Source organism: Panthera onca, chromosome B1, assembly GCF_046562875.1.
Source record: "Panthera onca isolate mPanOnc1 chromosome B1, mPanOnc1 haplotype 2, whole genome shotgun sequence".
NCBI classification, from domain to species: Eukaryota; Metazoa; Chordata; class Mammalia; order Carnivora; family Felidae; genus Panthera; species Panthera onca.
The window spans coordinates 41,462,535-41,489,053 of record NC_138342.1 but is presented as its reverse complement, the minus strand read 5'-3'; the positions used below and the strand labels follow the sequence as shown (position 1 = coordinate 41,489,053).

At 44.1% G+C, this 26,519-nt stretch overlaps 1 protein-coding gene across 4 annotated transcripts in view; it reads right to left on the bottom strand.

The window, feature by feature from the left end:
• The window catches only part of SPATA18 (spermatogenesis associated 18), a 36,032-nt gene extending 16,839 nt beyond the window's left edge, over positions 1 to 19,193 (bottom strand). For 3 of the 4 annotated variants that reach the window (XR_013555290.2, XM_078446117.2, XM_078446118.2), the window contains exons 1-4: positions 18,874 to 19,193; positions 4,604 to 4,709; positions 4,379 to 4,494; positions 2,397 to 2,500 (exon numbers count right to left, since the gene is read on the bottom strand). Coding sequence is in view for 3 of the 4 variants with exons in the window: in XM_078446117.2 (XP_078302243.2) it covers positions 2,397 to 2,500; positions 4,379 to 4,494; positions 4,604 to 4,709; positions 18,874 to 18,960 (413 nt within the window). In the remaining variant the exon portion in view is untranslated. Of the gene's footprint in view, positions 1 to 2,385; positions 2,501 to 4,378; positions 4,495 to 4,603; positions 4,710 to 18,873 lie in introns of those variants that run through there. The other variant, XM_078446119.2, reaches the window with a different exon arrangement.
• Positions 19,194 to 26,519: the final 7,326 nt, after the last annotated feature.

Here is a 26,519-nt window from a genome sequence, read left to right as displayed (position 1 = left end):
AGGTAATAATTATTAACATTAGACTGTAAAGGACAAAGAAAGTTGTTCACCTCCTCCTTCTCACCCTCCTGATTCATCTGCTCTAATTACACCAAATCCTCAGGCTGTGTCTCCCCATAAGATCTCCATTTCCTGCAATAGACTCATGCTAATTTGCAATATACGAATACCATTTTCTGCAGTGTGCTCATTACTTTGCACCGTAGAGTTGCGTTTGACTTAATTGTCCCTGACTTCCTAAATATGAAGAAAACATTAGTTGCCCACCTACAAAGAAAGTCTTCCACAATCACACTTAACTACCGAGCATTCCATGTCATCTGCCTCTGACTTGCGCCACATATTGAGCACGAGTCTCCTGAGTTTTCAACATAGCTAGGTCACTGTTAGTTTCAAGGACTCTCTCCATTGTAGGCAAATCATAATAAATCATATTATGTCTTTAGGTTTATCTAAAATTAAAAAAGAAATGGGAGTGTGCGGTATTGGTTGGAGACCAGTGGTTCTCAATTAAGTTGCCCTAGTCCAGCGAGAGATCATAGGTTGGCAAAGGTCTCTTGACTTCTCTGACCCTACTTCCCTGTAATATCCAGGCTCTTTCTTCATAGTCGTCCTGGGGCTAAGAGAGTGCAATTGCTATCTACACTCACACCTGTCTTCTTCCTTCCCTTTAGATGGAAGAAGAAGGGTCCAACACTGGGATTCTCCCCTAGACAGTGAAGCAGATTGAGAAATAATGAGCTAGTGGGATTGCTACCAAATCCCCACAGTTCCCAGCCAATCAGGCAATAACAGGAGGTAGTGTGATTACCCAACATTCCTTTGGGTCTCCTCCTCCTACTCCTCTCCTAACAAGAACCCACTCATCCTATGAATGCCCATGCAAATGCCACCCTTGACTCTCTTGAGCAAAGTGTGTCTCCTTTTCTCCTGACACCTCCAACACTTGGTTTACACAGTCTCATTACAAACATACCATGAACCACGTAAGGGCAAGAACTTTTTTTTATTCACCTTTTTATCCCCAGCACCTAAAACAATGCCTGTAACAGAGTAGATATTTTTCAAGATGAAAAATGAATGCATGAGCAAAATGTCTAAAATCTTTAAAAAAAAAAAAAAAGCCAAAGTAGCAATAACTTCACAATAAGGCTACTGGAGATTGAAAGGAAATTGCTGTGATTTCATTCATAGGTGAATATGTTACAGGTTTTTTTAAAGTATACGTGGAGAGAAAAGTGAACATTTTTGTCCAAAGAAGATGGCAGAAAATTAAAAGAAGCAAAAATACCAAGAAAGGAAGGAGAATATGAAAAATGAATAAAGTAGTGATTTTTTTTCTCTTTTTTTTTTTTTTTCAACTTTTTTTTTTTTTTTTTTTTTTAATTTATTTTTGGGACAGAGAGAGACAGAGCATGAACCGGGGAGGGGCAGAGAGAGAGGGAGACACAGAATCGGAAACAGGCTCCAGGCTCCGAGCCATCAGCCCAGAGCCTGACGCGGGGCTCGAACTCACGGACCGCGAGATCGTGACCTGGCTGAAGTCGGACGCTTAACCGACTGCGCCACCCAGGCGCCCCTGATTTTTTTTCTCTTAAGACACGGCACACGGGTGTGAACACCTGTACGTGTACATACAAGCAAGTATACATGGTAATTTGTCAGCTTGAATGATATACAGAGAGAAGAAAAGGAGATACATCCATGAGCCAAGCATTACTTTAAGCAAGTTAACATATTTTTTTTTTTAATTAGGGATTTATTCATTCATTGAGAATGTACCACGTGGCAGGCATGATGTTGAGTGATGAAGATACAACAAGAATAGCGGATAGCAAATATCAGAAGAGCAAATACAAGACAGCACCCCTTTGGACCTTCCAGCCAAGTGGATCATAAACGTGCAAAGAAATGTTTTAACGTTCCAAATGGTGGGAAGTGCTAGTCTCAGATCATTGTGAAAGAGAACTACAGGGGGGAAACGAAGACCTTTCGATATACATGGTCACAGACAGACTCTGAGAAAAATCTCCTTTCAGCTGAGACCTGAAAGATCGAGCTATGCAAAGAACCAAAGGAAGGCTTCCATGTTCATGAAGGAGCGCAGGCAAAGGCTTCAGGGTGAGGAGTAGACAACAGACTAGGGGAGGAGACCTTGGCAAGAGATGAGGGTGGAGAGAGAGGTGGGGCCCCCTCCTCTCTCTCTCTCTTTCTCCTTCTCTCTCTTTCTCTCTCTCTGTCTCTCTCTCTCTCTCTCTCACACACACACACACACACATACACACACACTAGTTATTTGCACATGTCTACATTTTACAAGAGCCATTATTTTCCCTTTAAACTTAAAAATTAAGAACAATTCTTCTTGGAAAAAAGATAACTTGCATTCCTCTTACTCGTCTTGAACCTGGTTGAGTTGATTACGAGTTGAATTCAACTCAGAGTCTAATTGCTGCATGTCCCGATCTCGATCTTTATGTCTCTCCTTATCAAACGTGTCCTGGAATGATACACAAATCAAAATAGGCTTGAATACAGGAAACAGCATGATGGGTTGCAACACATTATGCTGAGCCAAAGAAATCAAGCAGCAAAGAACATGCGTGGATAGGTCCATTTATATGCAGTTCTACTGCAGGCAAAATTAATTTAGAATGATAAAAATCATGGGGCGCCTGGGCGGCTCAGTCGGTTGGGTGTCCGGCTTCAGCTCAGGTCATGATCTCACAGTTCGTGGGTCCGAGCCCCACGTCGGACTCTGTGCTGACAGCTCAGAGCCTGGAGCCTGCTTTGGATTCTGTGTCTCCCTCTCTCTCTCTCTGCCCCTCCCCTGCTTGTGCTCTGTCTCTCAAAAATAAATAAATGTTAAAAAAAAATTTTAGAATGATAAAAATCAGAAGAGTGGTTGCCATGGGGGAGGAGGGAGATGACTGGGAAGTGACACAGGGAATGCTCCGGAGAGATGGAAATGTTTTATAAATTAATAGGGTGTGGGTTACATGGATATATGCACTTAGCAAGCTATGGATTTCATTGCAGATAAACTATACCACCATATTTTATTACACTTCAATTTTTTAAAAAGACATTGAAATATCATCCCATGTCTTTATACTCAGAATAACACCCATGGGGTAAAAATCTAAGCGGCACAGGAAAATCCTCAGGGGTGAAAAACTTGCTTAATAACAACTGACGTCTATGGAGTACTTACCCTAGGTCAGTGGTTGCTGCATGTTTATCGCATTGAATTTTCAAAATGGCCCTAGCGGGTCAGCAAAAGCATTGTCCCCATTCAACAAATGAGGAAACTAAGACATGGAAGGTTAGATAACCCACCCACGACCATAGAAGAGCAACCAGAATTCTACCCAGTGACCTCCAGGCAGGAAACTTTCCACCACGGCCTCTTAAGGCTGCCAAGAAAAACCTGCTCTAAATGCTTTCATTTTAGAAAAGAACTTATGTAAATGCATATAAATATTTAAAATCACGGGGCGCCTGGGTGGCTCAGTCGGTTAAGCGGCCGACTTCGGCTCAGGTCATGATCTCACAGTCTGTGAGTTCGAGCCCTGCGTCGGGCTCTGTGCTGACAGCTCAGAGCCTGGAGCTTGTTTCCGATTCTGTGTCTCCCTCTCTCTGACCCTCCCCCGTTCATGCTCTGTCTCTCTCTGTCTCAAAAATAAATAAATGTTAAAAAATTTTTTAAAAAATAAAAATAAAATAAATAAATAAATAAAATCAAGATGACTAATATTTAATGATGCCAATGCCTTAAACGAGTTATGTATTCTCTTTCCAGTGTGGGGCTTCAACTGTTCCAAAGCTGACACTTTTCCCACAGAAATCACCAGCATTGATCGCAAATTACGATGCCCTTTGTCAGCCTCTGAGAACTAAGTTTTCTTTTCATGTTGGAAGTTTTCCATCAGTGTTATTTCACTCTTTCAGAACAGGGAGCTTTCCCCCTCTGGTGGTCTCTTTCTCTTCTGAGGCCCCATGGTACCCCAACTGTCGGTGTGACTACTTTGTCATCCAAAAGTTCCTATTTAATGCCAAGTGTGGGCAATGTCCTACATGTAGGACATCACCAGTCCCTTTTTACAGCTGAGGAAGCAGAGGCTCATTCATTTGTCTGCGGTCACCCCACTGGTAAGTAGGCAACGCTGAGATTTGAATGCAGGTCTGTTTGAAGACACACCTCAACCCGTTATGCCACACACGACTATAAACAGAAACTCACCTTTGGTACCTGTGTCCTAATCCCCTAACCAGAGCTGAGTCCCCCACTGGGTAAAAGCTGTATCTTCTACATGTCTGAGTTCCCAGAGCCTGATCTGGGTGCTGAAAGTCAAGGGTGATCCTTTAGCGTGCCTACCTGTAGAGAGGGGACCTTGCTGTCAACAGTGTTTCCCAGGGAAGCAGCAGTAAAGGAAGCCTCCAGCCAAGGCAAAAGGCGCGATTTGATTATTTCCACACCATCATTGTGTCCTCCTAAAAGAGTGCACAAATCAGGTCAGCGAGAGAAGTTTAGCCACACAGGGAGAGAGTACAGAGAAGAGAAACAAAAGAAGGGAGACGAGGAAGCACGGGCCATTCTCACCTTCTTGGGCAGCCGTGGTGAGGATCCTGAAGAGTTGTCCTTGCACTTTGGAAATTTGTTCAATGAACTCAAGGCAACGATTGAGATTTTGATCACATGTGTTTGTCTACAAAGCCAAAACAGAAGATCAGTGCAATTCCTTCCCCTTCCGGGACCCACCACAGGTAGACAGGGGCTACCCTGACTTTACGCAGGGGCTGCCTCGCTCTGGTGGGCTCCCACGTGCAGAGACCGCCATGTGTTGAGCAAAACCTGTTTCCCTTTCCTCCTGGGTGCACAGCTAGATGGCTTTCCCCAGCTTCCCTAGCAGTCTGTGCAGCCACGTAACTGAGTTCCGGTCAAGGGGACAGGAAGTGATTTGTGCCACTTCGAGGTGTGACCCAGAAGAGATGGTGAAAGAGATGGCTCAGGCCATATGGCACATGCAGACTAGTAGGGGAGGGAAGAGTGTAGACAGTTACACACAGTGGAATAGTAAGTCTCACCAGACCGGTGAGCCCCAGGTCTACTCCAGAGCCCATGGTCTCAGAAGATCGGGGAAGACTTCTGAGAGGAAGTGAAATCTAGCCCAGGAGACGGTGGGCAGACATGGGGAAAAGGGCAGTTCCAATGGTTGTGAAACAACAGAACATGAAGAAGCCAAGAGGTGGGCTTTTAACTATTATTCTGCTGTTTTCATCTCCTTGGTGGGTTTTTACCATTTCCTCACGAGACAAACCTCTCATTGATTCTAACACTAAAGGAAGGAACACAGCTACAAGGAGCAAACAAATCACGTGGGTGTAAAGAGGCATAGATTTATGTGTTATCTCCAGCCATGGTAAGGCACGAGCCGTGGGTCCCTCCTGGGCGCCACAAATCCCAAGACGGGAAGCAGGGTGTGAAGACGATTAGAAACCAGAACAAAGGGGCGCCTGGGTGGCTCAGTCAGTTAAGCGGCCCTCTTCGGCTCAGGTCATGACCTCACAGTTGGTGGGTTCGAGCCCCGCGTCGGGCTCTGTGCTGACAGCTCGGAACCTGGAGCCTGCTTTGGATTCTGTGTCTCCCTCCCTCTCTGCCCCTCCCCTGCTCATGCGCTCTCTCTCTCTCTCTCTCTGTCTCTAAAAATGAATACATATTAAAAAAAAACAAAAACTAGAACAAAGAGGAAAAGTTTAGATAACCTGCAGGCAAAAGGCTACAGGTCAAATGCATACGTGTGTCAACAAGAGAAGTGGTTCAGACGGGCAGTAAGCTCCTTGTGGACAGAGGCTGTGCTGGCCTGGTCACTTATGGCACTCCAGCCCTGTATTCTATGGTCTCTGTGGTCAAACCCAGTAAGTACTGGACGGAAAAATGACAAGAAGACTCACGCCCTCTGTGTTTATTGCATACCTCCCACACACCGGGCAGGGTCAATGCTTTGCATACATAAGCTCGGTTACCCCCCTCAACACTACACTGTGAGGTAGGAGTACCACTGTTAGCATCCCCATTTTCAGATGAGAAAACTGACGTGCAGAGGGGCTAAATAACTTGTCTGAGGTTACCTAGCCAGGAAAATGGCAGACCTGAGACTGGAGCCCAGGCAGCCTGTTGCAAAGCCCATGCTCTTAAGATCATGAGAAGTGCCGGGAGCAGAGGGAGGACAGGCTGATGTGACACGAGTGAATGGGGAGGGCCAGCAGGAAAGGCCTCCCTGAGGGGGAGACACAGAGCCAAGTCTGGCCGCGGATTCCTGAAGGAAGGCTGTGCCACGCTGTGGAAACGGCAGGGGCAAAGGCCCCGCGGCAGAGGCAGGAACAACTTAAGCCACCTTGGGAACCAAAAGTAAGCGCGTGTGACAGAAACACCGAAGGTGAGAGGGGTTGGCAGGACAGACCCTAGAGGGCCAGGGAGGAGTTTGGATGGCACGGACTCACAGCAACCTGGGTGCCGCCTCTGGTTTACGTCCATGCCCGGTGGATAGCACCCGGGGACAAGCTCTGTTGTGGCGCCTATTTCAGACGCAGCCATTTGTTTCTGTCTCATCCTTCTATCCCCCTCTCCTAAAGAGACTAGGAGCTCTTTTAAAAAATTACTTGGTCTTTTGCCTGTTTGTATCAGTTGCCGCTAGCATGCATAACAAATGGAAGGGCCCCAAAATATTTGACAAATGAATGAATGAAGGAATGAATAACTTAATGGCGTAAATATTGACATAATCAGAACACTTGGAACCTACAGCTGAACAGCTGTGTCTGTCCCTCCCTTGTTGAACCAGCTGCTCCTTGACCTTGCTGTTTCATTCCTGCACTCATCACAGTGAACCTGTTGCTTTTGAACAGCCTTTCGCCCTCTGGCTGGGTCATGCCATTTGCTAAGTGGACAGAGAATGGGGCCCGGGGGTCCATCAGACCTGAGCGATTTTCTCTCCTCTATCACCTGCCACCATGCTGTGTGATCCTGCACAGGTTAGTTAATCTGTCTGAGTCCGTTTCCTCTCCAGGAAAATGGGGATGACACCTTGCAGAGTGTGTTAGGAGAATTAACTCCCAACAATGCCTCTCTAGCGTCTCAGAGACAGAAGGCACTCAACAATCTGTACCGATGAGGTAGAGTGTGGTACTGAAGGGGGCAATGGTAGAGGATAAGGTAAGCCTCGATTCAAATATAGTTTTACACTTATTCACTATATTCTCTTAGAAAAAATATTTTAAATAGGAACCCCTGTTTACTCATACTTAGGAGGTGGCCGATCTCCCGAGCTAACTTAGGTGCATAATAATTCAAAGTATTGCTGTAGTATTATTACCATATGCTCCTATCCCTTGCCCAGTGCCCGGTACAAAGGAGGTGCCCACAGGAATGTTTCTTAAGGGGGCTTGTTCACACAACTTAAATAACAGAAGAGAATACACAGTGGGAGAGAGCTTCCGATCCCAAGACCTCTCACAACATGCTTCTAACACAAAGCACCACGCCAGACACAATAGAGTCACGTTATTCTAACAATCACTCCCGCAAAATGAATAGAGCAAAGATATGAACTAATTGTGCTGTCTCCTAATTCCAAAGCTCATCCCTTCATAAATCATTGAGATCCTATCATTCATAAGGCGTTGGGCTGCTAGCTCAGGAAACAAAGCTACCTTGAAAAAATTAAAAGTTGCCTGCTGTCAATGACAGCACCAGCTGGGGACACGAGATGGAAAATGGGAGACGCCCAGAGAGGACTAATGGTCACCTTAGAGTGTGCCAAGTGCTCTAGGGGGATGGTGAGCTGTAGAAGGAGCAAAGCGCACCCTAGTGAGCAGTGAGGGGTAAGAAATCAAGATATTTCAAAAGGAGGAACAGCAGGTACCAAGACAAGGAGCAGCAAGGTAGCAAAGTGGAGTACAGGGTCTGGAGACCAGATAATGATAAACTTTATACGCCCCACGAAGGGCTGTGGGCTCCAGCCCATCACTGAAAGATTGAAGGGGTGGGTAGAGGAGGGTGGTGACATGGTCCCATTTATTCTGCGTTTTACGAAAACCACTCTGGCAGAAGCAGACAGCTCTGATGGGAAACAGATAGGTGGGAACAGATGGGTGGGAAACAGATAGGTGTCAGAGGGATTTTCAGACAGTGTAGGGGACCCGCAGGACCTTCAGAGAGAGCTGTCTAGTAATTGTACCCAACAATTATTGAGCGCTTACTTCGTGCCAGCCAAGCCCTGTGCAAAGTGCTCTAAATACAGTTTCATTTAATCCTCAAAGCAACCCTACAAAATGGGTACCATCTGTGATCCCAAATCCACCAAGGAGAAAAAAAAAAAAACAAAACGAGATCTTAAGTAATTTGGAGAAAATGTGGTCGAGCTGGAAATTAAGCCCGTTCCTGCAGCCTTTGACACAGAGCCAAGCTCGCATCCATGGCACTGTATCAAGAGCAGCAGGAAAGGCATCTGGATCTCAGCTGAGCGGTGGGGGTCGGAGGTGCGGCTCTGGAAGCCTTCAGCAGACAGAGAGAGTGGAAGGAGAAGGTATGTGAGAGTGGAACTCACATACCGTGAGTTCGGTCAAGGGCAGAGTTCTCTGGACAGCATGCATCTCCTGGGTCTGTGAGTCTACTCCCTGCAGGCACAGATATTTCCGCAACGAAGTTTGCTTGCAGCGTGCCCTAACTTACCCTAGATTTTCCCGCCCGTGTAAGAAATGACGGGCCCTTGAATAAGGGCAGTGGTAGCAAGAGGGGAAAATATGGGACATATTCGGTGGGTATTTAAAGGTAGAATCCTGGGAGTGTCATGAACCCATTTGGGAGGCATGATGGAGAAAGGGGCCCCAAGTTTCTGACTTGGACCACAGCGGAGAATTCGGTGCCATTGCCCAACCAGAGGACCCAAGTGGGAGAAGCAGCAAGGCTGGAGAGGGGAAAACTAGTCCTGCTGGGTTCGTGTCGGGTTGGAGGATGTAGAGTGTCCACAGGGTCCTGGTTGGAAAGCTGGTGGTTACTCAGGTCGGGAGCTCTGAAGAAAGCCGCAAGCTAGAGATAGATTTGGGGGTCACCGGCATCTGGGAAGTAGCTAAAGCCATAGAACTCAGTGCATCAATTGCTGCAGAGAAATCAAGGAGATAAGGACTGGGAAAAAGAAGTAGGACTCGGCCATCCAGTGGCCTCTGGTGACCATGATGAGAGCAGTGACAGCAGAATGGCGTGGGGATATTTGCTGCATTTCCAGATTGCACGGGGTTGAGGGACAAATGGGAGCAGAGAAGAAGCAAAGACAATGAGGACACGTGACTCTTTCAAGAAGTTCCCAGGTGCGAGAAAGAGAGCAGCAGGACAGTGGCTCTGCTCCGATCCCTTCAAGGTCCATGCTCTCTTGCCCAAACAGAAGCTCCTGATAATATGAAGCCTAAATGTTGCCTGATTTCCCAAATCCTTCATAACATGCCTCCGCGTGACTTGTCGGGCCGTACTCCCCTGCGCTTCCCTCCAGCAACTCTCTCCGCCCCAGCCTTGCCTTTGCACACGTGACGCATGTGCGAGAACCACCACCCACCCTTTCCCGTCCTTACACGCCTTTTACCGAGCAGCCTTGACTTGTTAACATTTCAGCCTGATCACCCATGCCTTTACCAGTGGTTCTCTCCCGCCTTTGGTTCTACTCCTGACCTCGAAGCACCTCCACAACATGAAAAATTAAAAGCTTTCCATCACTGCGTTAATAAAATATATCGCTGCATATCTTTAATCAACTTTCAAACTGAAGTTCGAAGAGCACAAAATACACTGATTTCCATTCTAAGAAACCTCAGTCTCAGGGCGCCTGCGCGGCTCAGTTGGTTAAGCATCCGACGTCGGCTCAGGTCATGATCTGGTGGTTCATGAGTTCAAACCCCACATCGGAGTCTGTGCTGACAGTGCAGGGCCTGCTTGGGATTCTGTCTTCCTCTTCCTCTGCCCCTCCCCTAATCGCACTCACTTTCTCTCTCTCTCAAAATAAACTTTAAAAAGAAAAAATAAACCTCAGTCTCACACACACAAAATACACTTCATATATATTAGGTAAGAATTAACAGTACAAAGGATTCATCGCAACATTCCTTTAAAACATGAATAGGGGCACTTGTACCCCAATGTTTATAGCAGCACTTTCAACAGTAGCCAAATTATGCAAAGAGCCTAAATGTCCATCAATTGATGAATGGATAAAGAAGTTGTGGTTTATATATACAACGGAATACTACGTGGCAATGAGAAAGAATGACATGTGGCCTTTTGTAGCAACGTGGTTGGAACTGGAGAGTGTTATGCGAAGTGAAATAAGTCATACAGAGAAAGACAGATACCATATGGTTTCACTCTTATGTGGATCCTGAGAAACTTAACAGAAGACCATGAGGGAGAGGAAGGGAAAAAAAAAAAAAGGTTGGTGGAGGGGAAGCCAAAACATAAGAGACTCTTAAAAACTGAGAACAAACTGAGGGTTGATGGGGGGTGGGAGGGAGGGGAAAGTGGGTGATGGGCTTTGAGGAGGGCACCTGTTGGGATGAGCACTGGGTGTTGTATGGAAACCAATTTGACAATAAATTTCATATTTAAAAAAAAAAACATGAATCCTATTGCAACATTACATTATTTACCTGACTTTATTTTTTAAACTTTTATTTAAAAAAAAAAAAAAGAATTTTAAGGGGAGCCTGGCTGGCTCAGTTGGTTAAGTGTTGGCTCAGGTCATGATCTCACCGTTCATGAGTTCGAGCCCCACATCAGGCTCTGTGCTGACAGCTCAGAGCCTGGAGCCTGCTTCAGATTCTGTGTCTCCCTCTCTCTCTGCTCCTCCCCCACTTGCTCTCTCTCTCTCTCTCTCAAAAATAAATAAACGTTAAGAAAACTAATTTTACATACAAGAATGCCATTCCAAACTTGCCAGTTAGAGAATTAGTAGATGAGCAAGGAAAAGAAACGATGACAGTAAGCGTGTAGAGACTAGCCTGAGGGATAGCATTATGTAGCTGCTTGCAGCCAGTCATGGAAATTCACACATGGGAAACAAAAGCCTTAATTTCTACCTCCTTTTTTCCTTCTGTCCAGCACACGTGTACAAGAGGGGAGAGGCACAGAAAGATGGCAGGAGATGGGCACTGCAAGTGAGTGAAATTTCCTTATTACACCTTCCCTCCCCCTGGAGGAGAGAAGAGAATGAATTTGGCAAGCAAAGGACCTAGTTTCAAATCCAAGTTCAACCCTTTCTACTGCAGTGACCTCAAGCAGGTTAGCTGCCCTCCTGAGGTTTGGTTTCCTTATCTGTAAAATGTAGAAAATAAAACCTGCTATTTCATAAGTTCTTATAAGGTTTAAAGGCAATAACGCATGAAGAGTGCTTTGCAAGCTTTCAAGTCTTTGAAAGCCTTGATGATGGGGCTTATAACAGGCTACAACTAGTCCTCCAGGGAAGTGGCTGTCCCGTACGCGGGCAGGCTTTCAAATAGCTCTGTTTCCAAAATCAACCTTCAATATTACAGCATGGCTGACTTTGCCATGAACGCACCAGCTCCACAACAATGTTTTAAAACCAGAATACTGAATTTCGGGTATAAGAGGAGTAGGCTTATTTATACCCCAACAATTTAGCAAAAGCTTCCATTTAGACCTCACCACTGGGATTTTAATGTCTTGACTTGCGGTTAATATGTCTATTGGATTTCTTTCATTATTATCCTTAAATATTAAACAGTGATGATGTTGCCATTAACAAGTTTGTCCAAGATGAAAATAAGAAAGGACTGTCAACAACCCCTGTTAAAAATAAAATAATCTGGCCCTCTGTTGAAATAATCTGCCTCAATCGCTTGTCAAGTTCTTTCACAACCATGGATTCATCATGAGTTGCTGTGGCAGAAACCATGGCCCCAAATAAATATTCCACATGCTCTCCATTTGTCAGGCTCCTTTACAATGAGGCTGGAGCCACATAACAATTCTTCTGGTCAAGGGAAGATGAGTGAAAGAGGTGTGTATAATTTCAGTGCGCTCTCTCTTTCTCCCTACAGATCTTTGAGGTCCCGTGATGTGATGGCTGCTCCGCCAGATGGAGGGCACCTGACACGGAGCCAATGGTGGAGAAGAGTTGCCATCATATTATGCAGGAATGAAAAACCTCTTTTACCGAAGTTCAGACACTAAGATCTGGGGTTTTATTCATCACTGCAGCATAGGAGGAAAGAGATAAAGGGAAAGAAATGTTTTCTATAAATTTACTAATTAGAGAGAATCCCCAAGAATATAGAGGTATGTTCACTACGGGGAAGGGCAAAGGCAGCCAGGGAGTCTGTTTGGTGACACCATAGTAACCACAACAACCTTTTGTACTGAGAATCAGGGATATTTTGGCATGGAGACAACATCTATTTCAACCACAAAGATTATCTGAAAACTGAGGAGATGCCTCTTTGAGATCTCCTTTTTGTTTTTGTTTTTTATTTGAGAGAGAGAGAGAGAGAGAGAGAGAGAGCTGTGGAGAGGGGCAGAGGGAGAGAGAGAGAGGATCTTAAGCAGTCTCCACGCTCAGCACAGAGCCCAACGGTGCTTGACACAGGGCTCAGTCCCATGACCCTGGGATCATGACCTGAGCCAGAAATCAAGAGTTGGACGCTCAACTGACTGAGCCACCCAGGCACCCCTGCAATCTCCTTTTTATGTACTGGTAGTTGATATGCTGTTGTTGCTTAAGAGGGCAGATTTCTATAACACAAGAAAGTAATTCAAGAGGAAGCATTATCAGCTCTCCCTATTATCCCCATTCACATATCCAATAATCAAAAGTTCCCAGAATGTAATGTCTTGGTGTCTATTAATTTACTTCAAGAAATGGAATCTTGTCCTATCATAGGGATGGGGTTATCAAGGGTGTAGTAAGAACTTACCATTTGCCCCCTATAATTACATACAGTACATTTTAAAAAGTAATAAATCTCGGAGCATCTGACCAAAGGTAGCTCCCTAGTTCACAAGACTCTGCGTGGAAAGAAAAGCACCTAAGGAGGAGGAGAGTTTCAGCCCAGAGCTGACCTTCTCCAGGTACTGCTGACATTGGACAGAGGTTAATTTCTCATCTTAATATCTCTATAGAGTCATTAATAATCAGAACCCAGTTCTGCATAGGTGGGTGTTTGACCCTTTCACAAAGTTGACCAAGAAGACCATACAGATGTTGCATGATTAATTGTGGGCATTTGGGGCCACATACTCTTACTTGAATCTGCAGAACCATTCTCAGAGTCGGACCTTGTTTACTGAATGTGCCAGCATAGTTTACAAGGGGCTGATTCTTGCCTAAAATATTGCCCAGCTCTGTCCGTCCTCCCTAGAATTTCCAATTTCCCCATCAGGCTGCAGCTAGAGCAACCTTTCCAAACAATCCAAACATGTGTCTTCACCGCATGGTGCTTTTAGTTTCCCTCCATTGCCCCCAGGGTAAAGTCCAAACTCCTTAACACACTGTCCAAGGCCTCTACCTTCTGGCCGCAACCACCCCACGTCTCCAGCCTCATCTCTCTTCCACTCCTTGCCGTGAACTATTCACAGGCCCCCTACATAGGCCGGCTTCTTCATGCCTCCCTGCTTTTTGCACAAGCTGCGTCCTCTACCCCTCATCCTCTGCTCCAACTGGAACCTCATCATTAAGATACAACTGACATTTCTGTTCCTAGCATCCAGCACAGATAGACATATCATAAACTCTGAAAAAATATTTTGTTGAATAAACTAATCAATAAAAGTACACCGCCAAAACTGTAAATACAGAGTGTCTAGGCCAAACGTTCACAGGTAGCAGAAACTAAATAACCATTTGTTGAGTGAATTCTTAAGCTCTTAATAACTAGCTCAGGTTTTGGTTCAACAAGAAGGGATTATCGATGGCTCTCACCAACATTCTCAATAGCCACAAAGGAGGAAAAAACAATCCTGAGAGTTACATGTTTGGACCAAGCTGTCCCTGAACAGCCGTTGGAACCCAAGTTTTAAAGACCGAGCAATACAATAATCAGCTTCTCTTTGATAACTGAAAGAAAGTGAATTGGCAATGTTTGCTGTTGTTTTTATTATGTTTCTCTAGTGGGGTTTTGAAAACTATTCCTTCTTGAAATTTTTTTCAATAAATAAATTTTAAATAAATAAAGTTTTTTAAAAAATCAAGCAAACAGTGGTTTTGCCAAGGCCCCAGAAGATTGCTGGATGTTGTAAGATTAAAAACCAGTCAACAGGGGCGCCTGGGTAGCTCAGTAGGTTAAGCTGCCAACTTAGGCTCAGATCATGATCTCAGGGTTTGTGAGTTCAAGCCTGACGTTCTGTGTCTCCCTCTCTCTCTGCCCTTGACCCACTTGTGCTCTCTCTCTCTCTCTCTCTCAAAAATAAATAAACATTAAAACAATTACAAAAAAAAAAACAGCCAACAAATAAAAACCAAAGGCTTTGGGGCAGAAAATTACATTTTTAAAGAATTTACTGTGTCTGGCAATATACTTAGGACAGAGTGAGAAGATAGCGGTGATGGACAGATTAAGGGAGAAGGGATAGGAATCCATATGAAGGAAATTAGATGAGGGAAAGTTAGAAGAAAACCTAGCCAGGATCCAACTGTTAATCCAAATACTAGCTAGTTTGAAGAAAAATAAAACGATCTGCAGTGTGTTTTAGAACTCATCTGCTCAAATCATTGATCTTGTTCACTGAATAATAACAGTTTCCCAAGGGGTAACTTGGATCACATCCCTAATTCTAGACTAGTATTTATGGCCTTTTATTTTGCTTGAGTTAATTAGAACTAAATCAATGTGGTCACAGTCAGCAAAATCAACTTTCCATAGCAAACATAACTTAAAACTTTTAGTGAACAAACCTCTACCACCAACATTTTAACAAATATAGCTTTGCTACAATGAATACTCTTCACCTTAAGGTTTCAAGGCAAAAGTCCTTGGAACTAGTAAAACAAACTTGCAGCCTTACAGGAAAGCTCTTAGCAGTTGACCCAAACCCACACTGCAGGTGACAAGACACGGAATAAGTCTAGATGTAACCTAAATTTTAGTAAAGTAGTATATAGACATTTTCTTACCCTCTCTCTTTAGTGATACACATGCAAGGAAAAACTGTTAAAAACACTTGCACCCTCTGAATTATGCCCCTAATTGGAAATCATGTCTTTGCCCTCAACTCAGTTTTTTTTTAATATTTTTTATTTATTTTTTATTTTTTTTAATGTTTATTTATTTTTGAGACAGAGAGAGAGACAGACCATGAACAGGGGAGGAGCAGAGAGAGAGGGAGACACAGAATCGGAAGCAGGCTCCAGGCTCTGAGCCATCAGCCCAGAGCCCGACGCGGGGCTCGAACTCATGGACCGTGAGATCGCGAGATCGTGACCTGAGCTGAAGTCGGACGCTTAACCGACTGAGCCACCCAGGCGCCCCATCAACTCAGTTTTAATAAAGGCTGAATTAAAGATATCTGGGGATCACTTTCAACTCTACACTGGATACGAGGTTTCAAGAAGAGAAATGAGTCCAAGAACCCAGGTGTCTGGGAGAATGGTTGTGGCATTCAGTCAGTCATTATTTATGAAGCAACTGCTGGGAGCCAAGCATTATTCTAAGTGCTGAGAATACAGTGATGAGCAGAAAAGGGAGAAATCTCTGCCCTCTGGAGCTTACATTTTAGTGGGAAGAGGAGGGAGAAAAATTGACAGTAACATAAAAGAACAAGTAAAAATTAGATGTAGCTATTACAGAAGAAATAAAGCAGAGAAGGCACACAGCGAGTGCCAGGGACGGGGCTAGGAGACTGCAATTGTGAAGAGGGTGGTCTCTTCTGAAAAGGTGATATTTAAGCAAAGACTTGAAGGGGGAGATAAGGTGAAGACATTATTCTCCTACTGAAATGTGCACAGGTGAAAGCTTTCCAGGCAGAAGGGAACAGTGAGTACAAAACGCCCTGAAGCAGGAGCCTGGCTGGCAGGCTCTAGACTCTTCTGTCCAATCGGGTAGCCACTAGCTATATGTGACTATTTGGAATTAAACTAAACTTAAATGAAATTTAAAATTCAGTTCCTCGGTTTCTACTTGCCACAATTCAAGTACGAAAATAGGCCACCATATTGGACAGTGCCTGTATAGAACATGTCCATAATAGAAAGTTCTATTGGACAGCTTTACTCTAGAGCAACAAGACCAGTATTGTTGGAGTAGATTAAGGGAGCAACAGATGAGGTCAGAGTCTAAAGGAGCACAGTTGTGTAGGATTTCGATGGCCATTGCAGGAATTTTGGGTCTTATTCTGAGTAGGCCAGAAAGTCTGGGGGTTTTATCAGAGAAGTAACTTGATCTGACTTGACATTTAGAAGAATCACCTTGAGATAGTTTTGTAATAATCTAGATGAACGATGATGGAAGGTAGACAAAGGTGGTTACAGCAGAGGTGGTAAAAGGGTTCTGTGAGAATTTCAAAGTAGATGCCAACCAATTAAGCTGGTGAAAAGTTTGTGGGGTATGACAGGATGAAGACCGTGAAGTCAGGAAAGAGGCCGCTGTTCGGGCCATGGGCAAGACTAAGGTAGGTTTTAGATTGATTTGGTTTTGAGATGACGATAGCACAACTGAAAATACAGACATGAGGTTCATGGCCATATGTTTTAATATGCAATTAAATATGCAATAATGCAATAAATATGCAATTTAATATGCAATTAAATATGCAATAATGGAGGCCCAAGAGAAGATTCCTAAAGTCTTGACGAACTGCCAGAGGAGGGAAGTGGGTAAGGCAAGGAGAGAAATTATTAGAGCCTTAGAAGAATGGCAGTGTCCTCAGTCAAATGCAACAGAGACACTAGAGAGCCAGAGAGAAACTATCGCCTGGGGAAATGGCCATAGAATTTTTGGAAAGGCATTGGTCTCGAAGAGTGCAGTCTTTATAAAGGTGGAGGGAAGGACTTGGCACAGGGGAGAGATTCTAACTGAAATGCTTTCGGTGACAACAGACAAGTGGGATGGACCACTGTTACTGAGAAAGTTAGGTGTGATAAACGTTGGCATTTCTCAGTACTTCTGAGCAGTTTCTAAAACAATCACTTAATTTGACGCAGACAAACGCTAGTGTTATCTTTGTTAAACACTTAACATTTATTTAATGTTAAACATAAACCTTTATTTAAGCCACAGGGTAATAACAAGAGAAAAAGAAAAAGAAAAAAAGAAAGAAAATGCTGTAAGATGTATTAAGAGTAAATTTTAATTTTCCTGCAATCTTGATGGGGAGAAAATAGTCACAGAGCTCGTTCTTTAGAAGTGGGTAAAGGTGGTAAACACTGAACCCTAGTAAGGGGGCAAGGGGGAAGTTGTTGGTGTTCTTTGAGCTCCCGTCCACCATAGGAGCCCTGGTCAAAGGGTGAATGGGATAGCCCAGAGACTCACATAGCATCTAGTTGAATTTCCTGGTGGGACTTCAGAAACAAACCAATTTAAATTGTTTAAAAATTGAGATTGGGACGTCTGGGTGGCTCAGTCAGTTGAGCAGCCTTCCTCATCTGTGGTCATGATTTCCAGATTTGTGGGTTCGGGCCCACGTCGGGCTCTGTGCTGACAGCTCAGAGCCTGGAGCTGCTTTGGATTCTGTGTTTCCCTCTCTCTCTCCCCCTCCCTCACTCATGCTTTGTCCCTCTCTCTCAAAAATGAATAAACATTAAAAAATTTTTTAATAAAAATAAATTTAAAAATTGAGATCTGAAAAAGAATTCTACATATCATCTGGTTGAGTCCCTTCTATGTAACAGATGAGATACTGAGACCCAGAGAGGTGAAATAAATTGCCCCAGGTCGTTCAGCTAGTTCTATCTAGAGCCAGACCTAGAACTCGAGTGGGGTGGGGGTGGGGGCTGATTCCGGGTCCACGAGTGCCCAGCTCTGTCTTCCTGACCGCTGCACTCGCCACACGAGTGGGACTGTCCTATTTAAGACGGACGGATCAAATCCACCAAGTGCAACGCTGAGTTGTACTTAATGTGCAGGGACGGTTAACGCGAACCACAGTGGGGGTAAGGCTTAATGAGACTTGAAGAGCGCTTATGGGTTCGACGACAGAATATTTGCTTCCTACAAATGCCTTGGCAACAGGCCTCCGGACGTCTGCCTTGGTGTCAAAACTGTGCCCTACCTGCCATGCAGATCAGTACACAAACGAAACCAGCAAAGTTGACAAGTGTCCATTTCACTGACTTCTGGCTAACAACTCCTGGGAGTATTTTTATAAAAAAAAATACATTGTGATACAACCCCTGAGTATCCTCTGGGACTTGCGGAAAGGCGGGACAAGGAGTGTAGTAAAAAACTAATTCGAGTTGGGAGTAGGGAGGTGGATTGCTGGCGGAGGGGATGGAAAGGAAAGTGGTAAGCTGGGGCAGATCTCTGGCGGACCGCGGAACTTTCCCGTTGCTAGGGCCGCCAGCGTCCTTGGTTACCGCTGGGCGGAATGAGCGCTCCGGGAGGGGACTCCAGAGTGCGATCCGCGAGGGGACTCCAGAGTGCGCTCCGCAGGCCATGCTAGCCCTGCGCCGCCTGGCGCCGCCGGGAGAAAAGGGCACCAGCAGACCGGTGCCCTTCCTTCCTTCCCGCGATCCGGGTCCGAGACTGGGTCACGGTTAGGAATCACAACCTCCTGGCCATTGCTAAGCGGCCTCCCCCAGCCAGCCCTAAGAAACCCCGAACGGCCGAAGGTTCTGCAAACGAATCAAAGCCTCCCGGGGCTCTCCCACCCCGACTCACGTTGTAGTCCCTCAGCCAGGACTCTAGCTTGTCGTGCATCGATTGTAAAGTTTCGCTCGAGACCAGTTTTCTCAGATTTTCTGCCATCGCTCCCTTTTTCACTCGGCCCTGTTTTGGGAGATGGAGACGTGGAGGGGACGAGGCGGTGGCCTCCGCACGACCGGGGGTGATGTGGCCGGAAGGGTGTTATTTTCCTGAGGGGCTCAGAGCGCGGCTGGTTCTTCCATCCTCCCCCTCGGGTCGGACCGGGCAGGGTTCGGGAAGCCGGGGGGGAGGTGCCCTAGGCCACAGCCGCCGCGCCTTATCCGCTGCCCTGAGGTGTCCTGGCTCCCGGGCGGCTGCCCGGAGCCGCAGGCATAAATACCTGGGCGATTATTAAACAAACTTTGACGTGGGCGGGCGGCTGCTAGGGACGCGCGCCCCGAGCGCCTTGGCAACGCCAGCCTCTGCGAGCTGCAGGGACAACAGCTCCCACCCAGGGCCCACCCAGCCGCCCACCCGGCAGCTCCTGGGTCCTGGCACCCGCCCTGGCGCAGCTCCTGCTCCTGCTGCTGCTGCTACTACTGCTAGCCGAGGGCGAGGCCACCCGAGGCCCCTGAGACTCTGGGTGGGCTCTGGGGCTGGAGAGGCTAAGACTACAGAGGCCGCGTCCTCCGTCCCTCGATGGACTAAGACGCACCCGCAGGGTGGGCTGGAGGTAACCGGAGGCCTCTTACTTAGGAAGGCAAAGGTTGTTTGTCCATGGACATTGTGGTTAGGCAAGCGCCTGTTTCACCCCTTCCTTTATTTAACTTCTCAGACCTTCAGTGGTTCCTTTGTAACACTTAGGATTCGGTGGGTCAAGTCGGTAGATCTTAAGCTCCAAGATGTTCACCAACTAAAGTTCATCCCTCGAGTTTAGGAAAGATTTGGTAATATTTTTAGTATCGTCGAGCACTCCAAAGTTTCATTTAATTCTCCTTCTCTAACTGAAACTTTTTGAAAAATCAAACCAATTTGGCACTAGGTCAAAAGGGTGTGTTGGCCACAAGGATAGTTTCAACTACTTCAGAAATGAAACCGTTTCACCCATCCTTAAAGCACTTTAGAAACCCTTCTTTTATATGCATCAAATGATGAGCTGAGTGTAAACCATCCTTTTCTAGTCGTTACAACAGCAGGAGTGGAGCCGGGCCTCATCTAGCTAGTTTGGTTCAGTTCTCTTTCTGTAGGTACTTGAAAATACATGAACATTGCGCATGTCCCAGGACAGTAATACTCAGAATTTTACCACCTCTTTTTTTTCTTATGTCTCTTAATTACAGTAGTTTTACTGTCCTCCAATAAAAACGAGAGGCTGGTAAAATAAATAAATAAATAAATAAATAAATAAATAAATAAATAAATAAATAAATAAATAAAATTGAGAGGCTCGTTTTTGGAGCCTGTGTTCCTACTATTTTCTGTAGCCAACAAAATCAGAACTTTAAAAGTTCTCATCACAAGGAAAAAATTGTGACTATGCATAGCGATGGATTTTAACTAGATTTATTGTGTGGGTCATTTCAGAATATATGCAAATATTGAATCATTATGTTGTACCTCCGAAACTAGTAGAATGTTATATGTCCTTTATTTCTCAGTAAAAACAAAAGAAAAAATAAGGGCTCTAAGGGTACGTAACATAATTTATCATAGTAGATTATTAATTACTAAAGTAAAAGAAAAACCCACTAAATATTCATTAGAAACTTTCTTCCTTTAAAAAAATAAAAAGAAGGAGGAAGAGAATGGAGAAAAATCCCACAAATTTCTTAATTTGGAGCCAATAACTGCATGTTTCAGTAGGCAGTGGGAATCTTTGAACAGTCCTATTTACTTATAAAAAACAATTTGGAATATTTACTTATGTCAGATTAGGGGTTAAATTCTCTTCCTTGCTGTGGGCTCTTTAACTGCTACTCCTTGGTTACATTATCTACAAACAAGGGATAATAGTTCTTAATCCACAGGATTATTAAGAGACCAAAATGATTTGTATGAAGTGTTTAATAGTGTTTGGCATATACAATAGTAAGTGCTTCATAAAAGCATGATGATTATTACTACAATGTAGATCACAGTATTATATTTAATAAAGAAAACTAGGTTGGAAACGATAGGGTAATTGTTGGGCAAATCCTTCAATGAAACGTTGCACAATAGAAATCTTATTACTGAAGAAGGGTGCCTGGGGGCTCCAACAGTTAGGCCTGGGACTTTTGGTTTCAGCTCAGGCCGTGACCTCATGTTTCATGAGTTCAAGCCCTGCATTGGGCTCTGCACTGACAGCATGAAGCCTACTTGGGATTCTCTCTCTGCCCCTCACCTGCTTGTGCTCTCTGTCTCTCAAAATAAACATTAAAAAGAAAAAGAAATCCTGTTAATGAAGAACATCTAGTACCCGGGAATTCTCACTATATAAAGTGAAAAAAGCAGGACACGGAATTATATATATTATATATGTGTTATATTATACAATAAGCACCCAAAGCATTATTGTAGATTATTTTAACTTGCTCCTTTGTACTTTTCTGGTTTTCTGAACTTCTACCATTAACACTAATTACTTCTGTGAAAACTTATTCAGAAGCAAAGTTACCCGAGAATTTTGCCACCTTCAGAAAAATGTTAGCCAAAATATCAATATTTAAGCTGATTCAAAACGGAATGCTTTTTGACCAAATATCCAAATGACTAATTTAGTAGTCTTATAGGGTGTTCAGATAGAATGGATCTTTGAAATCTGTTTAGAATTTGCTACCTGATATTATTTATCTCTCCATATGCTCTAGCCCTACAGGTGGATTCAAGACCCTTAAGGCCTGCAGTCATTTCGTGTACCTCTTGGTTTCCCCAGAACTCTGGAGCATGTGCTTATGTGTAGTAGGAACTTCATGTTTATCGATAACAAAGCTGCATAGTCATCAATGACCCAAAACAGAGGAAATGTGTTATGTATTTATTCATTATTTACTCCCCACTACATCTAAAAGAGGACCTGAGATAACTTACAGTAAAAGACTTATAGAAATATTTTTTTAGTGGAAAAAGCAAACATGCCCCCAATGTAAACCTGTGTACTAAGATCAAGCTTCATTTAACATTTAATCTGTACCTCGTGGAAGCCAACATGGAAAGGAAAATGACTTTTATGATTATTATTATTTGAGTTTAAAAGTACACACACATACCACTTCTTTGAATGGAAACACCTGTGCCTGGTACCGATTCCACGATAATGCTTACCCTTTTCCAAAGAGCCTAGAGCAATACAGATGATGGTGTCTCTGATACCTCCCCCACTTTTTCTAGAAAATACAGAAGCAGTCTTGATATGATTGTCTCTTGCAGTCACCTTTCTTTGATCAATGCCAAGGGGGTAATGCTAGAACACCTGTCATCAAAGAGAGGGCCGAGCAATTGACATCCCATTTCTTAGCTCTCCGGTGATGTTACTTGATACGAACTTGGAACTTCCATACCAGAATAAGAACAAGTGGACATCCTCATAAGTGCCCTTAATAATGATCCCCTCCAGAGAGCTTTTGATGGGTGCTGGCTAGCAATCTAAGAGAGAACTAGAGCCTGGAGTGCAAACAGTCTGTGTTGCTAATGAAAGAAGAATCCATATGCTTCAGATTACAACTATGCAGACAATTATGTAGAAATTCTATTTTTAAAACCTACTTTTTTATACATGGAAGAACTATCAGATTAGTCAAAGCTCTATTTAGACGATACTTTGATGCTCTACTTTTGTCTCAGTTTGATTATTTTAGGATATTATCAACGAGGCGATTATTTGGAAAGAAAAAGGAAACAAGTTTTTCTTTTGTCGTACACTATCCGGTACTTTGAAGAAGTTGAAAGAACAATAAACTTGGATCATAATGGACATTCTTGCTTTATGTCACCCTCTGCCAAGTAGTCAGGTTTCTTGTGACTTTACATAAGTCTTTTTTTTTTAATGTTTTTATTTATTTTTGAGACAGAGAGAGACAGAGCATGACTGTCTCTTAAAATCTGCTCAGCTGATCGATGCAGGTAAAATTCAGAGTGGACAAAATGAAGGACTTTTAGAAACCCTGTTCCATCCAGACATCCAGGGGAGGGGCAGAGAGAGAGGGAGACACAGAATCCGAAGCAGGCTCCAGGCTCCGAGCTGTCAGCACAGAGCCTGACACAGGACTCGAACCCACCAACCGCAAGGTCATGACCTGAGCCGAAATCAGACGCTTAACCGACTGAGCCACCTAGGCGCCCCATTGACTTTACATAAGTCTTTAATCACTCTGAACCCCATTTTTCCCCATCTACATACTGAAAAACGTGGACTAGATCAGCTTTAATATCTGTTGCAGTTCTGACATCCTTTAGCGCTGGTTGTTCTCTGTTTGTTTCTTTTAACATACTGGTTAGGTTCAGACTGGGCAAATCTCACCCTTTATTCCAATTTTTTGTTCACAAGTTCAGTTTGGGCCAGGCCTTGATTCAGAGAGCATTTAGTCAGTCACCAAAAGTGGAGCATTTTTCTTGAGTACAGTTTATTCTGCAGGCTTGCTGGAATAACTAATATACCTAACCTCCAGGAAATAGACAAGGGGGTTCTCTATAGTTGCACTTTTAATAAATTTAAACCCAACTGAAACTGACAAATTCTTCCAAACTCCCCCCCCCCCACCACCCCCAGTCTCTCAGAGCTCATCCAGCTCTTCTTCATGCTTTCTTTCTTTTACTTGTGGACATGTTAATATTGTTGCAATTATCACACTGTTCTAAACTTGCTTGTCTGCCTCCTGGATAAGCTTGTGAGCTTTTCTTTTCTTTTTTTTTTTTTTTTTTTTTTTGAGAGAGAGAGACAGAGCATGAGTGGGGCAGGGGCAGAGAGAGAGACACACACAGAATCTGAAGCAGATTCCAGGCTTCAGCCAGCATGAGCTGGCTGATGCACAGAGCCGGATGCGGGGCTCGAACCCATGGGCCGCGAGATCATGACCCGAACCGAAGTCGGATGTTCAACCATTAAGTTTGTGAGCTTCTTGAAGAAATGGGACAGAGGCTTGTTTAGCTTTTCCTCAGCACATTAACAGACACATTCTAGGCCCTCTGTAAAAGTCTGCTGAGCTGACTTGTTCATAAAAAGTGAAAGAAAGAAAAAGAAAGAAAAGAGAAAAAAGAAAGAGAGGGAGAAAGAAAGGGAGAGAGAGAAAAAAAAAGAGAGAGGGAGGGAGGAGATGATTGGCTGCTTTTTACCTGATGTCATAATCCTGTTGAGACAAAAGAAAGCAAATTTAATAGCCAGTTGGTTGTTTTTATGGCATCATAATTCTACCACCCAGCCAGGAGCCATTGGTTCTAGAGAAGTGTCAAATAATAAATGTCTGGATGGAACAGACTTTCTGAAAGTCCTTCATTTTGTCCACTCTGAATTTTACCTGCATCGATCAGCCGAGCAGATTTTAAATTTGGGATTTTAAGAAGCCAACAAGGTTAACTGAAGCCATTCAGTGTAGTGAGGGGCGTATATGTGGTTCCATGCTACACTAAATATAAATATACGCAATAAACTACAAGGATATACAGTGGGATCCTCATCATAATTTCCAGTTCTTCCTCACTGAGGACAGTTGTGCACCCTTAGTGTGCCTAAAAGAATACTCTTTACTGCTCTGGCCTGGATGCTTTCACAGGCGCCCCTGCTCCCCTTCTGTGCTCTGTGCTCTTCTTGCCCTACAGCTGTCTGTATTAGGACCTCGCTTCTCTTTTTTTTTTTAATGTTTATTATTATTTTTGAGAGAGAGAGAGAGAGAGAGAGAAAGGGACAGAGCATGAGTGGGGGAGGGGCAGAGAGCCAGGGACACACAGAATCCGAAGCAGGCTCCAGGCTCTGAGCTGTCAGCACAGAGCCCAATGCGGGACTGGAACCCGCGAAACGTGAGGTCATGACCTGAACCGAAGTTGGACTCTTAACCAGTTGAGCCACCCGGGCGCCCCAAGGACCTCGCTTCTTTAGGTTGGGACCTATTACCACCTGAAGAGAGTCTTTTAAACTTTTCTCACCCACTTGCAAGAAATTTCCTTTAACTGCAGTTTTTTTTACTGGTGGCATTGCCGAAGCACTGTCTCTACTCACAGGTAGCAAGACGCCCATTTGCCAGTTTACTCATTGCTCTCTAATCTGAGCGCTCCCCGTACTCATTTTATCAGCTTCACTTGGTCCTTTTTGCTCTCTGCTACGTAGCAGGAAAGATTTAAAAAGAAAAAAGATTCAGGGGTGGCTGGTCCGACTCTTTCTTTCGGCTCAGGTCATGATCTTGGGGTTCATGGGATCGAGCCCACCATTGGGTTCTGCCCTGTCAGCACAGACGTTGGGATATTGGGATTCTCTCTCTCCTTCTCTCTGCCCCCTCCCCCGCTCACATGCATGCATATGTGCTCTCTCTAAATAAGTAAATAAACTTAAAAAAAAAAAAAAAAAAGGAAAAGGATTTAAAAAGGAGAAGAAAACCCACCACCCATTGGAGAAAGAACTAATTGGTTGGGATCCGAATTGAGGGCAGCTTCCACCACTGGACAGACGCAGGGATATTTCTTGTGTCGTACCAGTAAGCATTCCCTGCTCACAGCCACAGTTCGGGAATTTTCCGTAAAATTATTCCATGTCCATTATTGGTTAAATCAGAAAAACAAGAGGAAAATTTTATTTTATTTTATTTTATTTTTTATTTTTATTTTTTTTGTATATCAGGAGAATATTTTATTTTTTTTTCTTTTCTTTTTTATTTAATGTATGAAATTCACTGTCAAATTGGTTTCCATACTACACCCAGTGCTCATCCCAAAAGGTGCCCTCCTCAACACCCATCACCCACCCTCCCCTCCCTCCCACCCCCCATCAACCCTCAGTTTGTTCTCAGTTTTTAACAGTCTCTTATGCTTTGGCTCTCTCCCACTCTAACCTCTTTTTTTTTTTTTTTCCTTCCCCTCCCCCATGGGTTTCTGTTACATTTCCCAGGATCCACATAAGAGTGAAACCATATGGTATCTGTCTTTCTCTGTATGGCTTATTTCACTTAGCATCACACTCTCCAGTTCCATCCACGTTGCTACAAAAGGCCATATTTCACTTTTTCTCATTGCCACGTAGTGTTCCATTGTGTATATAAACCACAATTTCTTTATCCATTCATCAGTTGATGGACATTTAGGCTCTTTCCATAATTTGGCTATTGTTGAGAGTGCTGCTATAAACATTGGGGTACAAGTGCCCCTATGCATCAGTACTCCTATATCCCTTGGATAATACCTAGCAGTGCTATTGCTGGGTCATAGGGTAGGTCTATTTTTAATTTTCTGAGGAACCTCCACACTGCTTTCCAGAGCGGCTGCACCAATTTGCATTCCCACCAACAGTGCAAGAGGGTTCCCGTTTCTCCACATCCTCTCCAGCATCTATAGTCTCCTGATTTGTTCATTTTGGCCACTCTGACTGGCGTGAGGTGATATCTGAGTGTGGTTTTGATTTGTATTTCCCTGATAAGGAGCGACGTTGAACATCTTTTCATGTGCCTGTTGGCCATCCGGATGTCTTCTTTAGAGAAGTGTCTATTTATGTTTTCTGCCCA